This window comes from Populus trichocarpa, chromosome 2 (genome assembly GCF_000002775.5).
Source record: "Populus trichocarpa isolate Nisqually-1 chromosome 2, P.trichocarpa_v4.1, whole genome shotgun sequence".
NCBI classification, from domain to species: Eukaryota; Viridiplantae; Streptophyta; class Magnoliopsida; order Malpighiales; family Salicaceae; genus Populus; species Populus trichocarpa.
In genome coordinates this window covers 12,220,365-12,238,786 of record NC_037286.2, presented here as the reverse complement: position 1 = coordinate 12,238,786, position 18,422 = coordinate 12,220,365, and the positions used below count along the sequence as shown (strand labels likewise).

General features: G+C 32.6%; 1 protein-coding gene across 1 annotated transcript; it reads right to left on the bottom strand.

The window, feature by feature from the left end:
- Nucleotides 1–2,505: 2,505 nt before the first annotated feature.
- LOC7461773 (U-box domain-containing protein 33) lies at nucleotides 2,506–8,488 on the bottom strand. The gene is made up of 9 exons (XM_024595388.2): nucleotides 7,700–8,488; nucleotides 7,365–7,486; nucleotides 6,968–7,089; nucleotides 6,727–6,831; nucleotides 5,995–6,457; nucleotides 5,696–5,833; nucleotides 4,801–5,328; nucleotides 3,378–4,139; nucleotides 2,506–2,930 (listed from the first exon to the last, which is right to left on the bottom strand). Exons 1-9 carry the CDS (start codon nucleotides 7,962–7,964, stop codon nucleotides 2,748–2,750), a joined length of 2,688 nt encoding a protein of 895 aa, XP_024451156.1. The 5' UTR covers nucleotides 7,965–8,488; the 3' UTR covers nucleotides 2,506–2,747.
- Between the last annotated feature and the right edge of the window lie 9,934 nt (nucleotides 8,489–18,422).

Below are 18,422 nucleotides of genomic sequence, written 5' to 3'. Positions count from 1 at the left end.
TATAAATGTTACAAAAACTTTGGGGATACTAATAAACTAAAATTTAACGGGTCCAAAAAAACCTCATAGGCCCAAATATTAAAAAACACGGGCCCAGGCAACGTGTCTGAGCCTAACTACCCATGGGCTCAACCTCCAAGTTGAGCCTACAACATTAGGCTCAAACCTCTGACTGAGCACGGCGGGCTAGGCCCAACAATAATAGGTCCACGTTGTGCCCGAGCACAAAAAACTAGGCCCAGACAACATTTGGGCCCAACAACAATAGGTCCAGACATCGCCTTGACCTAAGAACATTGGGCCCATGTAGCGCTTCTAGGCCTATTTTTTTACCTTAACATGCTTAGGTAGCTCGCCTGAGCTTAACACTCCCTTAGGAGTTTTTTAGGACCCACGCGAATCTCTCGATAATTTTTCGGGACCCCCATGCAAGTCCTATGATATTTTATATTGATTCAATATGTATTATTTTGAGTAAAATAAAACTCAAAATACCACATTAATTTATAGGAGTGAAATGACTCTTCAACCCCTTGTCTCCACAAAAAAAAAACTTATAGGCTTATAAATACCGCATGAATCCACCAAGTTTCAAGGTTCACAATCTCTTCATTCTTAATATTTTTAGTATATATATTTTCAGAGTCTATCTCTTTAAAATATCAATACGCTTTTTCTCTCTATAATATTATTGATTTAAGCATCTGAGAGTTCTCGCGTCCATAAAAAAAAACATTTTGCAGGCACTAACTACAAGTTACTCTAGTTTACTAGGCACCAACTACATGGGTTTTCTATATCAAACTACCAAACACCTTGGTTAGAAAAAATAATTAAGATTACTAGAACTAAATAATGAACCTATTATCCAATCACATAAACCTTATTCCAAAATACTTTAGATTTTAGTACATCATTACAAAAATTAAGAATGATTCGAGGGATTATTTGAAAGCCGTTGTTCAGTTTACGTTTATATGATAGATGCATCACACAAATGAAAGGATAATTAACAAGCAAAACTTATAATAGGCCATCACTAGAACCTAACCAACCGACCGACTCTGAAATTGCAAGAACTTGAAACCAACTAGAGGAATTGACTGCTGCTCAATTAATTACATGTCTTCAACATGTTATAGTTTTGCAGTGAACAAAATCTATGTGTGGCTTGTAAAAGTTGCATGCAAGACCTCAGTTGTTTACGCAATGGGAAGGTCAAGGCAACTTTGAAGTATTGAGAGTAAAATTATAATAAGCGTCTGGAAAATATCTCAGATTAAGAAATGTCGGAGTTCTTGTCATTTAATTGAAAGAAAAATGAAGAACCTGAGATTATTCCCTAACAAATTGTCAATGAGTTCAATATAGCAATTCATCCACCACTTCCTCCTAGCATAGTTTTAAACCCGACCCGGTGGTCGACCCGGTATAATGATCGGATCATAGGTCAGATGGGTTGACCCGAGTTAATCAAAAAATAAAATTCCAATTGCCTAATCATCATCTCTTCATGCTTCATTTGTTGTGCATTAAATGGATTGAAATCTGCTTGCATTTCTCTAACTCTTTTTTTTTTCAACATTTCCTTTAAGATTTAAAAGCATTTGATGTCGAACATCATGAGGACATTTGCGACATTGTTCAATTTTTTTTTTAGCTCTAGCTAAATGTTGCTTAAATCGATTAATGTCATCGCCTGCAAAAACTTTAGCATAATATAAACATACTAATTTAGTTTTTTTACATCCAACACTAAGTAAGTTCAGAGCTTCTCTACAATGACCACATACCAAATTTGTTATTTCTCTGCTACCACTTGACATGAAAATTGAAAGTTGAGATGATTGGACCGTTGAATGATCACTATTTAAAATACTACCATCACGAAAAGACATTTTAAAAACCTATATTAAACCAAATCAAATATAAATTATCATATTATATTCACCTAATTAACAATAAAAACAAGCATATAATTGCATGCTTACAATAAGCATGCAACTTACAGGGGAAGGAAACTAGGTGCTGGAAAAGTCAAAAAGCATAAATCTCAAAACCCTACAACTTACACATGTTGAAGACATACTGCTAAAAGAAATGACCAATCTTGTTGGCTTTTTAATTATTGATTTCTTCGTAGCTAAGGACTTGAAAATGTTGACCTATCTTGTTGGCTTTTTAATTATTCACTTCTTCGCAGTTAAGGACTTGAAAAGGTTGGCTTTTCTCTTACATGTCCTTGCAATTAAAGCCAATAAAACAAATCCCAGCACATTTATTACTGGATGCTCCTAAAAAACTAGAAGGCTGATGTTTGATGCTGCTACGGACCAATAAAGGTATGCAAGTTGTAGACAAAACCCATACCCCTCCCTCATACAAACTTGGTTTTCCAGTCCCCGGTCAGTCGGGTCGACCTGCCAAACCGGGTTGGATTTTAAAACTATTACCCCTAGCAAAATAAATAAAATGATAAAAATAAAAACCTAATGTAAAAAGATCGAGACATAAGGTTGATTCTGATTCATATCGTGTAAATAATTATATAACAATCTGTCCTGTTTTCATTTCATAGACTAGGATGTAAAGTATGCCTTCAATTGTCTTCTATACAACAGGATGACCGTATCATGCCTCTGTCAAACAAAGCAAGATTGGAAAGAAAGATTAAAACAAAAATGTAATGAAACTTCTTTTACTTTTCAAGAAACGACTATAAACAATGTATTGAACTAAGAAATTGTTCACTGCTGTTGCAGCCACTCCTGAATTGCTGAGCGAAGTGCACGGTTAGGGATAAGATCACGATGTGCGAGCTTAAGGTTGGTCATGGGTGAAGTATCATGTCCGCTGTCCAGCCATCCTTTCAAGGCCTCTGCTTCATAAGTATAACCATCAGCTGCTACATGTGGATCTCGCATTACTTCCTGCATGTTTGAGTAAATCATCAATTTGCTGCATCGGAAATGCAAGCCAGGGAAAAAGGCTCGGAACACATAGGTCTACAGATGAAACTAGACTTCACAGCTGGCCTATAACAGACATACATGCACTTGCACATGCATACACAGAAATACGAGCTATTAAAACCAGAACTATTACTCTATGATGGAGTATAAAATAATCACAAACTTAATGTTGAATTTCCTTTTGCAAGCTGATGCAGCAAGGGAAACCGAGAACCAAATCATGGAAGAATACAAGGCTAGAATATTTTGTAGCAGGAGGCCGTGTCTAATTATTGTATTATAGAAAACAAAAGGTGGACTCGTATGCTTAAGAAGTCCTAATATAAATGACAAATAGCATAATTCCAGTTGCTGTAGATAAATCACTCTTAAGACCTGAAAAGTAAGAGAAATAGATGAACTTACCTGGAAAATGGGGCATATAAAATATGAAGGAGGTTGGAAATGCTCTTCCGAACCAAGCTGGAAAAATGATGAGCCTCCACACGAAGCCTTCATTGGCTCAAGTACCCTCCATACTTCTGATAAAAGATCTGGCCGGTTCTTTCTGCTCATCTCACAGCACCTCAGTGCCAAGTGAGCCAACTGTTCAGCTTGCACAAATGGCCAATCTCCTGCCAAAGGATCCAAGAGGGTTTTCAAGTTTCCTTTATCTAATTCACACTGCACCTCCTTTGTAATACCCAAGGGCTGTCTTGCAGTTAACAATCTTAACAATATAATTCCAAATGAATAAACATCCGACTTTGGAGTTAGCTCTCCAGTGGAAAGAAATTCAGGATCCATATATGAAAAGGTGCCTTTGGGATCAGTTCTGCATATTGCTGTGTTGTTGCTAGAACCTTCCTTGTGATGAAGTAGACGACAGATTCCAAAGTCACTTAGTTTAGTGACAAAATTTTCATCAAGGAGGATGTTAGCAGGCTTAAGGTCACCGTGCACAATGCTGTGTTGTTTACTAGAGTGAAGAAAGATGAGAACCGAGCATAATTCAGCGGCAATGCGTATTCGAGTTTGCCAAGATAAAGGTGGACTGTTGTCCCTGCAGCTCAGTCGGTCTTCAAGGCTTCCATTGGGAAGATACTCATAGATAAGAGTCCAAGCTTCTGGACATGCTCCAATGAGAGTGATAAGATTTGGATGTCTCATCTTGCTCAAAACATCGACCTGATATAAAACCAACAGATGTCGTGCAGCGCAGAAAGTCATAACTAAAAGTGCAGCTGTAGAAACTTAGCAGATAATTATAAAGAGATGTGTGAAGTATAACAAAAATCCTTGATTTTCAGTTCATTTATCTAGTAACTCCAACTCTTATAGAATTTCAACTATATATAACTTCACACCAGCAGATGGTCCTACTAATATTGACTGAAGTGAGCTACATGGCAAAAATAAACTGAATCAATTGACCAATCATTTATCTAGTATCAGTTGCACTAGCATGCCTGTTGCTAAGATACTACATAGCACAGCAGGACAGTTGTCAACACATGCCGCAATTGCTTTGGGTGCTAATATTGATGACAATTGCAATGCGGTCTTGCAGGATCACAATGCCAGATACACTCTAAATCTATTGCCAGACCCAGCACAACATAGCAGCTGGGTTGGAATGGGGGAGGCACAGAGAGAGTAAGAGGAGCTGTATAAAATCCCACTCCATATCTCCAGCATCAGAAAACCATACTACATAACTGTAATATTGTTGCTAATTAGCATTTAAATTCAAGCTCAATAGAAAATCAATACCACAACATGCCCTGTGGCTATAAGACATACAGAGATCAACAATTTGAAAAAAATTAAAACAAGCATAGAATGCTACCTCCTGTTGAAATTCCGCAGGACCTTGCAAGCTATTAGAGTGCAGCATCTTTACAGCCACCTGGGTTTGGCGCAACACACCTTTATAAATGCTACCATATCCCCCTTCCCCAATCTTAAGGGATGGATCAAAATGTTGAGTTGCCTCCTCAATTTCTGAGAGAGAGAACTCAGAGAAGAACTGAGACATGTGTGTGCCTGAGGCCTCTGTTTGACTTCTCCTCAGCTCCTCAACTTCTTTCAGTGCATTGTCACGCTCCTTCTGCAGTTCATCCTGTTCTTTCTTGTAATTTTGCAAAAGTCCCACAGCAGAGATGATTTTCTGCTCCAACTCCTTTACCATCTGATCAGATTCTTTGATTTGCTTCTCCAACAATGATTTCTGATCCTCGGCAATGCGAAGTTCTTCCATGACTTCATCACATTCTCTATTTATCCTTTCAAGTTCTTCCTTTTCTTTTGCTAGTTCTTCCTCAACTTCTTTCCTTCGTTTTGACTCCTCTGTATACAAGTTTTCTGATGCTTTGGCCTGTGAATAAGAATTATGATCGGCAATTAGCATGTATTAGTTTAAGTTTATAAAGTCACATTTATGTTTTCATAAAATACAGGCTTAAAACTTTGATTTCTAGCAGATTGATGACTAATTACAGAGAAACCAATGAGGAAATGGGATCATAAAAATGGTGCACTTTATCCTGTCAGCTTATCATTTAAATATTGGCTAATGTTTTGGACTATCCAGCACAAACCATAAAATGCATCAACCTTTCTACTACAATTTTTTCAAATTAGAGGAATTAAAATCCATCCCTTTTCATGATAATTAACGTCTAAAATGCAATCATCTTCCTTTAACAGAATGGAGGGAAAAGGTGGTTATGAATAAATTATACCTTGCGTGTGGCCTCAAATGCGTATTTTTCTGCTTTTGCACGCCTGACTGCCTCTTCAAATGCTTCACGCCTTGAATTTTCAGCATCAGACATTGCTTTTTCAAGTTGATCATACAGAGGATCCTCTGTACTACCATCCTGCAAGAATCCATCAATTTCTAAGAACTCAAAAAAATAAAAGCTAAAAATACATAGGAACTCTTTGAGACATTGCATTAACTTAGGTAACTAGCTGCACTTGGAACATGGACAGGTTGCATGATTTTAAATGTGCATTATCATAAAATGATTGCAAGTACCAGTACACTGGGAGGGGATGACTGGCAAAGATCCTCCTTGTGCTGAGGCAGTGTACTCAACTCTGACCCAGTCTCACTCTCTTCAGTTCCTACAAATGGAACCAAAGCAACATTGACCATTCCACGGGAAGTGCATGATGAGAGAGCTGAATTTTGGGAAGCACTCCTTGACAACACATCATATTCATCAGAACTCCCATCTGCATCTGATCTGCTTGATGGAGTTGATGGCCCCCCATCTGGTGAAGCAGGAGTTGATAATCTTCCTCCACGTCCATTAACATTCATAGATCTTACCCTTCGGACTAAATCTTGAGCTGGATTGGTGAGTTTCACAAAATGGTTCTGGCCAAGGGCAATAGACTGTGATCTCATATGACTTAATTGTCCAGCTTCAGTATGTGGACTTGTTTGCTGTGATGAAGATCCAACATCCGTACCAGTTCCATCCAGAGCACCTTCCCTGTTTTTTGACAAGAACAACAATTATGGCCATAGATCATCACAACCAAAAAACTGTTTGATACTACAGCATTTTACAAGGATGCTTCAGCTGTTAGAAGAGTCCCAAAAAAAAATCATAGCCAAGAAGAAATTTAAGAAGGTTCTCAGTTATTTTTCACTAAATAGAAGCCTCTCCATTGAAAATTATTTTATTCCATTTTCACATCCCAATTTCTAGATACGAAACAAATTACTTAAGAACCAAGATAACAAGCATTTCAACAATACCGTGTGTGGATAAGGTGCCCCTTGCAAATAAACCATATGTGACAGGAAGCAGGTGCTTGCAGGCAAACAGAGATGGCCTTCTTAGACTTGATGTCCATCATATTCCTACAACATTTAAGCATCAAGATAAGCAATTCATAAGCTCTACACATATCCGGAACATATAGTTACTCTCTTTAGGAGTTCCGTATTTAGACCCCACATATGCAGAGTAGTTTCTAATGGTTCTTAGGGGCTTTACTTTGAATGGCGCTTGTCTGCTGCTGCTCCCATAACAAGCTTCTTGATCCCATGGTGAGAAATGAGTTCTAAAATTCCCTTCTCAATAGACTCCATTTCAACATACAGCTTCTCAGCCCGAACCTGAAAAAATAAATATAAAAAGAAAAACTTATGAATGCGAAAATATTTGAAAAAGAAATCATGCCAACTCAATATTCCAAATTAGATGTGCCAGAAGTTCCTTAGTTTTTCACCGGAAGAGGGCATGAACTAAAATATTTCAAGTTTATTCTATAATACTCTTCAAAACTCTTCTTCTTCTCTAGAATACAAGATTTCCACAGTTCAGAAGCGTACTTTAAAAACAATCCAATAACATAACATATGCAGAAGAAGAAACATAAAAAGAAATTTACCCCCATTTTTCGACAGATAGAAAGGTATTCATCTAGCATCTTATGCATCGCTTGCCTTTCAACTTCCCGGTATGCCCTCACTTCCTGTTCTTTTAGTGCACTGGCCCGGAATTTGGTACCCACTACAATCCCAAAACCACAACCATTAACCAATAACAAAGGAAAAAATCAAAAAAATAAAATAAAATCCATCCCCATCCCCATCCTTCTTTAAACAACCAAAATCCTTGAAATAGCAAAATTTATCTATAATTTGCATTAAAAAAAAGATGAATCATAATAACAAAAAATAAAATAATATACCAAATTCGTTTTCTTTCATTTTTTGAACTTACTTAACGGAATCATTTGCGACGGTTGGAGAACATGAATGATGCAAATTCTTTTGCCTCCTGAATTCTGTAAAGCCCAAAGAAGCATCAATTTACATTCCTTCACGGATTTTCCCACAGCAACAAAGATCTTATCTTCAATTACTCTTGCAACCGGTTCTTCCACAATCTCTCTACCACTTTCCATGTTTCCTGCCACTCTAATTCCACAAACGTCAATGGACTCGCTTGTTGCGTTATCGCAACAGGCACGACTCACCACAGCCATGTTTACACTTATCAAGCAAATCAATCATCGAAAATACAAAAACAAATCAAAAAACAAACCAAATCAAATAAATAAATAAAGAAAAAACGAGACAAACTGAATTCAGCTCTCTCTCTCTCTCTTCGCGCTTAAAATGGCAGAATTTGACCCAAAAATTCAAAGTTTGTGAAGGGAAACCCAATTTTGAACAAAGGAATTTGAGAGAGAGGAAACGACAGGGTGATTGTTTTGAGAAGTCACTGTTAGCTCTTATTAGGCTTCAAAAGGAATTCCTTGTCTTCATCGGTGATGATTTTATTTTTAAAAAGGAAAACCAGTGGATATTCCATTTTTTCAGAAAAAAATTATAATAAAATATTTTAAGCGAAGTTTACATCGGGTAGTAACCATTGTATAGCTTCGCCGCAGGTTCTAATAGTTGCGTGCAGCAGCGTGATCTCTCTCTCCCCCCAAACTCTAAAGTCTAATCTCTTGTTTCGGTCTCTTCAAAACTTTGTCTCCCAACAGTTTCAGTAACTTCGTCTATCACTGTAGTTCCAGATTTCTCTAAAATTTAACCTGATATTTGCAAGTATTTTCAATTTGGCCTCTAACTCTTATATGGCCGGTGGAAGCTAATAGCAGTCAAATAAATTATAAAGAAAACTAAACGGATTGGGTTTCACAGTAGCTCTAAATATAAATTATCGTGAATTATTACAGTAAAATTTATTTGGGTATAATATATAATTAAAAGGATTATAAAGGTGTTTTAGTATTTTTTAAGTTGTTTTTTTTTGTTTTTTATTTGAAAAGCTGCCAGCACGTGTTCCATATGTTCCAGCGAGTAGGTGGCGTCCAAGCCATTAAGAAGGCATATGAAACGTCTTTCGATGGCCAAATCTGGTTATACACCGTCTCGATAGATGTGCAGATGTGCCCCTTCCACATGGTGCGGTGCGTGTAGACATATCATGGATGGATTGTCGTCGGTGATCGATTGTTTGAGTTTTTCTTTCTTTTCTCTCTCCTGACAACTAAAGTGCACAATTATCATCTATTTTTTTTGTTATTTGCTAGGGTCTGGCAACAATGTTAGGCTCAAGAGCCTTGGATATGGAGACCATATTTGGTGTCAAACCCGGGCGCGAGCTGGTAGCCATGTTTGGTGCCAGACCACGACGCATGGGTCTGACATGGTTGAAGACCCAAGCATGGGTCTACTGAGGCTGCTAGACCCAGGGCGCGAGTCTGGCATAGCCCACAGACCCCTGGCTCTTGAGTCTGGCATGGCCGTCAAAGTCAAGAGACTTAAGACATTTTCTATACTTTTAATAATTTTTACATTTAAAAAATAATAATATTGACCCGCTGTGGATCGCGGGCCAATATACTAGTATGCAAGAAAAAAAAATTGAAAACATGATTTAAAAAGTTTTGGAGAAATGACATAGTTTGTAAAGAATCACTGTTGAGAATCGTGATTGTTGAAGAACTACTATTTAGAATAACGATTCAAATAAAAATCATAATTTAGAATCGCGGTTTTAATGTAACCATTATTCCTAATAGCGGTTCTTTAACAACTACAATTCAGAATATTGGTTTCATAACAAAATCACGATTCTAAATCGCGTTTACAATACATTTATAAACACCTTTTTTTTCTCCATGGTCACAGCTTCTAAAAGGGAAAAAAAAACCCTAGAAACCAAAAAAAAAAAAAAACCAAGAGAAAACAACCTCCAATCATCCAAAACAATGTTTAATCCTCCACCAAAACACCATAATCATCTTCTCCTTGTCTACACAAGTATTTCTACCATTTTTTTATTGCAAACCGTCGGCCCCAGCTTTTGTGTCCAGCCTCCTCATCGCCACAATCGATGGAACTGCCACTTGCACATCATAAAATCAAGGTAAAACATTAGCATTGTATGTTACTTTGATGGTTTTAATTATTGAATTGATAAATATTGTGTTTTGATTTAATTAGGTATTTATGTTGTGTTTGATAATTAGATAATTTTAGGTCTTGAATGTTGCAATTATGTGTTTATAATACAATTGAACGGATTTATGAAATCAATTATGCTTGAATTAAAGAAATTAGAGTTTAAATTGATTATTGGGTTAGTTGTGATATTTAATTATATTATTTGAATTTATATAAATTTGATTTTAATTGATGCAATTAAACTAGAGTTTGCATTGAATTTTTGTAAAAATTATCATAGTTGTAGATTTTGTTCAATTGAGATCATTTTCTTTTTATTTAATATTCAACTGTCATAATTTATTTTTTATCGTAAAAATTGTTCAATTGATTAGTTGTAAAAAATATCATAATTGAACTTTTAAAATTAATTATTGTTTTATTGCTATTATTATAGTCTATGTAATAATAATTTGTGTTTGTGTTGAATTATGAGATAATTTGTTTTTGATTAAATGAGTATTTTTATTTTATAAAATATATCTTCAAACTTCTTTATGTTATGTCATTATGATGTTACTATTGTTCCTGGTACGAATAATAGTATCACTTATATTGGCAGAAGTATCGTATTATTGAATGGTATTGGAGGCATGTCATTTGAAGATACCAAAAAAATTATCCGTGGAAGACTTGAGTTGAATTATAATGATGTTGAAATAGATATCACTTTGAAGTGTCTTGTCAGGGAACATCAATATTTTCTGATACCGATTGCATGTGATGTGGATTTTAGAAATATAATGAAAATGTTTGTCCAAAGTAGAACGAACATAATGGAGTTGCATGTGAGTAGCCGACCTAAACTTAGTAGCTCATATAATATAAAGCATGGATATATATATATATATATATATATATATATATATATATATATATATATATATATATATATATGCGCGCGCTCATATTTGCTCTGTCACTTAGACATTTATTACATTCAGTTGGTGTTGGTACATATAGGATATTAGAAGATAGGATTGTGGGAATTTATGATGAAAATAGGATCAAAATTGTATATTATGATCAGCGTAGGTATAACTCCTCTAATCCTAGTGATAATGAAGATGAGGATGTCATGAGTTTAGTTGAAACATTAGATGGTGATGATGACGACGGCGATGATGATGAGGCCTCATGTTCCAGGATTTGGTCATGATACTGGAGTTGATGACATGGTTTGTAATGATTGGTTTATTTATCATTAAAAAAAATCATCTGATAGTGGTGATTTGGTTGTTGGATAAATTTTCGGAACTAAAGATGATTTGGTGAATGTTGTCAAGTAATAGCACATTACATATTCACTTTAATATTACATTCAACGTTTAAACCAAACATTTATTCAACTATAATGTGTTCGTCAATGGTATGTACGTAGGGAATACCATAAAAGATCAAATTCATTTGAGATAGCAAAGTTGAAAGGTAATCACACATGTACCAATACATACATAAAAAAATCGTCATCAACTTGATGCTAAATTTATTGCATCAGCAGTTACAACTCTTATTCAAGATAACCTTGCCTGTATTGTTTCCAGCATATAAGTAGAAATTAAATTGGACTATAAGTTCAAAATTTCTTACTATAAAGCATAGGCTGCAAAACAAAAGATACTTGAGGAACTTTTTGGAACACATGAGAACTCATTTGAAATGTTACCTAGATTATTTGTGGCTTTACAAGATTTAAATTCTGGAACAGTTGTTGGGTGGAAACATAATGGTGAAACAACTATTTTTTGAGGTGTTTTGGAGCTTGTTGAGATGCATTGTTTGGACCATGTAATGCACCAATTTGGCTTTAAGCAACACATCTTGTCTAACATAAATACGAGCAATAAGTTACATTCTATTAGTCATTCGGGTAGACACACTAATTATAATTGGATGATTTATCATCTCCAGCATGTATCGATGTGGGATGCATGGAGAAATTTCATTTTTAGATAGGCGCATCTTGTAATTTCTAATGAGTAATACATGGGCTGGTACTTGAGTATAACACGTCGAATCATTACACCTAACCCAGCGCAAGTTCCTCTACGTGAGGAGATGGAGTATGAGCCACATGCATGTCGGATTTAAAATGTTGTAAGTATTTGTTACTTTTTATAGGCTTTGACAAAAAGAACATTGTATTTTATTTATGGATTAATAATTTCTATTTGCTTTATATTAGATTGGACAGTTGTTACATGATGGTCGTTGTGTTGCGGCTGATCTTCGTGATATCGACGACAACGATGAACTTGCTTGTTATAATACATCTTCTTGGTTCGAGACATGTTGTATTACACTTGATCATTTAGGAGAGACATTGAGCTTAGATGATGTTGTCTCGAAGGATGAGACCACATAGACATGTAAGTCATGTTATTGATGAAGTTGATCCATCCACTCGTCGTTCGCAGAAAACATAGATAGGCTCAGATGTATTATTATATTATGTATAATTATATTATGTTATTTTTCTAGTTAAGAGTTATTTTTATTATCACTACTTTTATAATATTAGTTTTTGTTAATTGTCATGTTGATTTTAAAGTTGTCTTACATATTATGCACTTTCATACTTAGTTTATATTTGGAATGAGTAAAAAAACTGAAAAACCGATTAAACCAAGAAAACCAAAAAAAATAACTGAAAAAACTGAACCATGAAAACAAATTGATTAAAGCGATTAGAATATTTTAAAAAATATTCGGTTCGGTTTGGTTTCGGTTTCATAAGCCTGAAATAAAAAATTCTAATCAAGCTGAACCGAAAAATAAAAAACCGAACCAAATAAAAACCAAGCCCATTAGAAAGTAAAAAAAAAAAACCCAAAAAACAATATATTTTTTTTGTTTTTAATATAAAATAACCGAACCGTGCCAAAATCAAACCAAACCGAACCAAAACCGGTCGGTTTGAACCGGTTTTGGTTTTATATTTTGTATTTTACAAAATTTCAGTTTGGTTGTTTTTATAGGTAAAAACCGAACCGAACCGAAAATGATCACCCATAATTTATATAAGCATGATTTAATATCGTTAATTAATAAATGAACAGGTGAATATGTTGTTTAAAACTTCAAATCATCCATCAACAACTTAAAAAATACACATAAATAAAAACAAAGTTTAAAAAACACACGCATTAATTTAAGATTATAATTAACAAATAAAAATGATGATAAAATAGCTTTTGTTACAATTAAGGGTTTGAGATTTGGTAATTTATGGTTTTGTTTGACCGGTTATGATAATTTAGACTTTGTGATTTTGTTTGGTCTTTAATTATGGTGGTTTAGACTTTATTTTATATAAAATTTTGAAATGGTTTGTATTGCTTGATACAACCGCTACTATTATTATTATTATTATTATTATTATTATTAGCAGTTATTAATAAAACCGTATTTTCTAATAGTAATTAAGTTAAAAATATATTATTTCCCATATATTTTTCTCTCCAATGCTATTTCTTAAAAACTTTATCGCTAGTTTGATAAAATACCCGCAATCCCTTAACATGCGGTCAGGATTGACACTGGAACAATGGAAGAATTCTAAGCTACAAGGACTGAAATAGAATATCGATAAATTTAAAGGAATTCACAAAATAGTAGATTTGCCTTCCTTCGTGTTGAAGGATTTATGAATTAGCGAGTGGGCTCCATTGCAGTTTGAAAAATTGGTACGGTAAGAGCATGAGAGAGGATGCAGTGAGGGGGCACTCACTTAGTTACCGTGGATTATTTCCCTTTATATAATATTAGTAGCATTTTTATTAAACTTGGTATCGAAGTTGACCCGGTGAAGAGGTCAGATCCCAAATTACAACAAGAATTAATTTAATTTAAATAAAATAAAAATATTTAAGATTTTACTTTTCATGTAAAAAAAATTAAGAAATAATCTATATAAATATAGGTTGGATACATGTTATAAATAATAAAATTTAAAAAATTATTTCAAATAATTTATCTAAATTTAGGCATACATATTATAAATAATAAAATTTAAAAGATTATTTTAAAAGTTTTTTATATTATATTAAAAAGATATTATCTTTTTTTAAGTTAAAATATTTAAATTATTTATTTTATATTAAAAAAACATAATTTTTTTCTTATCAACATAAAATATATATACCAATAAGCTTTAAGATTCCATAAAATTTCTTTTAAATGAAAGAGACCTCGATTAAAAGTTCATATATAACATCCCTGATAGAAGTTCACAATATTTTCTTATATATATCCATTATTTTATATTGTTTTTTTGATAAATTAAAATCTATAGTTTATTGTTTGAAAAAAATATGATAAAAGAATTCATAAAATTAATTACAAGTAATATAAGAAAAACATAAAAAAAAGATGATTCAATATTAAAATTTAAATATAATTTTAATTCTTCTTTGATCCAATTTTTCCATTTTCATTCTAGGCTTTTCATTTATGATAATCAAGTATCTCAAGAAAAAAAGGGAAATATAAAAAAAAATGAAAATAAGAAGAGGAAACTTTAAAGGGAAAGGAAGAATTGTTAATTGTAATCAAAAGAGGTAAAATCTATATTAGTTGAGCAAGGAAGGGCATTGAAAAGTCCTTATTATATATAAATTAATGGCTCAGAAATCGTGCAAAACTATAATAGTTGATTGATCTCCTTATGGCACGACGTGTTACATTGTGCTCTACGTATTTCCCTACGAGGCAAAACAATGAAATTGTTCCATGATATATAAAATACGGTGAATAAATTTATTATTATGCCATTTGAATGAAATTGACTATAAACTACAACTACTTATTATAAGATTTTTATAGCTAAAATAACAAGAAAAACAACTATTATTTAAATTTAAAGTATCATATTGATTTAGTATAACTTTTATGTTTGTATTTATTTTTATTCAAGCGTCCTAAAGAGATCTTAACTAGTTTATATATTTTACATCATAGAGTATATAACAAGACAACATGTAATTCATTATAATCCATAAAAATATGCATAATTAGATATATATTTAAGATTAAAATAAATTCAGTTTGTTATCGAGAAAAAAAATTATAATACTTATATATTTGAGTTGTTTTGTTTTAAAAAGTAAATTTGATTGCATGAATAACAAGGTTAAGTGAAAATTATATATAAAATTGAAAATATTTATTGGTTATATAGATAAATCGATTTTAAATTAGAATATAAATATTTAATTTGATGTGTTTAAATTAATCCAAATATTTTTTATATGTAAAAAAAGTTATTCAAAAGTTAAGAATCCACATGTAAGGGTATTTTTGGATGATAGTTTTGTTTTTTTTCCTAGTGGTCAATATTTTGAATGGAAGATTTAAGTCTATGTGTTTGTGGTTGGAGGGTGTTTTTGTAAAAAATTATATTTTTTATTTTTTAAAATATTTTAATATATTGATATTAAAAATAAATTTTAAAAATTACAAAAGTTATTAAAATATATCTCTAAATAAAATATTTTAAAAAAATAACGGCTAATGCAATGAAAAACAAGAGCTCTCTTCAGCATGTTTTCGTTGACACGACCTACGATACAATCAACAGGGATCTGTCTATGAATTACGACGCATGGTAATTCTAGCGAGAGTCCATCATGATAAGGATGTGAGGGCGACCTCATTATAATATTTCCAATTGCTACGGGTTGTTGGGAGGAATATTCTGTAGACGGCGTGAGATACTTCTCTAATCTCTAGATATTTCCGTTTATAATATTCAGTTACCATTTGTCTGCCAACATCGCTACGTTCCTGTTTCGGACTTCCTAAAAAATTTAATTTTTTATTTTTATTAAAATTTAATATGTTTAGAATAATTTTGAAGTGTTAATATCAAAAATAATTTTTAAAAAGTAAAAAAAATATTATTGGCATGCATTTTGACACGAAAAGTTATTTGAAAAGCAACCGCAACCACACTAATAGTTATACTTTGACTAATTTTATTTTAAAATCTTGCAAAATTAATCCGGTTAATTATAAATAATTTGAAAGGTTAACATGACCAGATATGATATAAACATGACCGAGTTATAATCAAGAAATAATAAATAAATAAAAACAAAAAATAAGCTAGATTCTTCCAGTACCTCATAAATTGACCCCACAATAGTTATTCTAGTTTTTTATCTGTCAAACTGTGAAGACAGGGAAAAGAATATCAAGAGTTATTTTATTGTACTAGCTAGCCAGGAGACACAATGGCAATTCAAGATATTACATGGATGAAGAACTTTACATGTATAATGCATATAAGGTGATCAATCACATCTTTATCATGGAATTAAAAGAGGGAATACTTACCACACTCCCAATTTATTGTGCTTTGCACCATAAATTTATTATTGTACCCTTGCCCTGCATGAACAACTTTTGCTTTCTAGAAGGGTGATTCAGTCTTTTCATAAGGGTTTAAACGTCTTTGCCATGTACATATATCTAAATATTTTTTTTGAGTTCTAAAAAATTAGAATGCGGAGTCGTGAAATATTCACGCAAAATTTTATATGCTCTATTAACATATTTCATGCAAGCATATAATTTTATGCAAGTTTGGCATTATATTTTTAAAATTTTATGCAAGTTTGGCATTATATTTTTAATCAATGATCATTGTGCAAATATGCACGATATTTTATGCAAAGTAGGTGTCTCATTTCTCATTAATGGTTATTTCTTACAAACATAACGTATGGACAGTTATCAAGTTCTTCATCAATGACATGGTTAGACAGTACTACAATCAATGGTGGGTATAAATGTTTCTTTAATCGTGAAACTCTTTATGTTTTAATGTGAATGTGATCAACATCTATAAATATCTTGAGCTATAGAATAATGTGAAACTTTTTCGGACTCTATATTTTATTTTTTTGTATTATTTTTATTTTATTTTATATATTTATTGATTTAAGCATATGATAGTTTATCATCTAATAAAAAAACTTGTTATTCAGGTGAGCTTTCAGCAACCAATCATGCCCAATAACCTGACCCTAACTCGTAAAAAACTCAATTTCTGTATAAAGTATAGTGGTATTAAATACATTGTCTTCCTCTTCAAGTGAAAGCAAGAGTACCCTTGTACATCTACATGAGAAAATGTCCATCTAGCAATAGTATAAATGGATTTGTCTTGGTTGTGTTGGCATGTTAATCATTAATTCTTTTTATAGCGGTTGTGGTTATCAAAACATGTTGAATAAATGCACCATCATTTCCATGTAGTTGCTTCTTCACTAATATTTTCCAGAAATAAGGAATTTGACTATATATTTTAAAACATTTCCTCATTTGTATATATTCAAATGTTGATAATATTTTTTTTCTGGTGAAAAAAATTAAATCGTACAACTTGTAAAAATATAATTTGACCAAACAAAATTTAATCTTGAGATTAAGATAACCCCAGAAAAATAAAGTCAAAATAAATTATAAAAATTGATTATCAATTGTTCATGTCGGACTTAATATTGAACGATAAAATTTATAAAAATCTTTAAAAAATAATATAAAAATAAGTCAAGTCAATTCAAGTTAGCCGTTAAGCACTATTATTGGATCATAATATCAGGATAGCTTAATGAAAAATAATCTGAAATAAATTATAAAATATAATTTTTAATTAAGTAAAGTATATATTGATAAATAGTGATTATTGCTTTGTGAGGATGGTACAATAAAACTCTTTCCTCTTCTGTTTAGTTAAAAATTTCATTAGAAGTATATATATACACACACGCACACACAATTATTTTCGAGCAGTTTTCGTGATCAAGCAAGTTAAGAATATTTTAAAAAGTCAAAGCAAGTCCTTTCATTCCCAAATAAAGAATCAAACTGCCTCCAGCCAGTTGTTAACAATTGACCACGCTATCGATCGATGAGCTGAAGGGACCAGCGAGAAGTCAGTATAGATAAAATATATTTTAACAGATAATTTTTTTGTATATAAACAAAGGAAGCCATAATTAATAAATTGAGAGAAAGAAAAGCATTTTCCACTCAGACGCGGCTTGGCCCTGAGGTCAACTCAGGACAGAATTGAAGATTACAACACACAAATGTGAACGCATCTTTTCTTGCTCCCTACGATATCACTATCAAAATCCAAGAGGGCTTCAAATTGGAGCTGATATACACGAGAGTGTTCCCCCTTATTTCATTTTCATCTTGTTTAAAAAGATTCTTAAAGGAACGCAATCCTGCACGCGTCTACATAGGTGGAATATAATGAATTTAATTTTTTTTTAAAATCTAAAATAATCCAGGTCAATCTTTAAAATTTATAATCCAAGTTACGAGATTGTGTTAATTTATAAAAAAACAAATTAAAAAATCAAAAAATAAAATCCTCATTCATCCAAAAGTGTAAAATTATAAAATTCTCAGCTTAAATTCTCCATCTACTTTGCAGGCAGTTAACAAGGATGATTACTACCTCTGGGCAT

What these genes read in the sequence shown, in the direction of transcription:
- LOC7461773 (XM_024595388.2), bottom strand. Translation starts at nt 7,964, where the DNA reads ATGGCTGTGGTGAGTCGTGCCTGTTGCGATAACGCAACAAGCGAGTCC. An exon ending in CATCCCCTCCCAGTGTACTG is followed by an intron (nt 5,834 to 5,994) that starts GTACTTGCAATC and finishes GGATTCTTGCAG; the next exon opens with GATGGTAGTACAGAGGATCC. An exon ending in CATTTGAGGCCACACGCAAG is followed by an intron (nt 5,329 to 5,695) that starts GTATAATTTATT and finishes TCTTATTCACAG; the next exon opens with GCCAAAGCATCAGAAAACTT.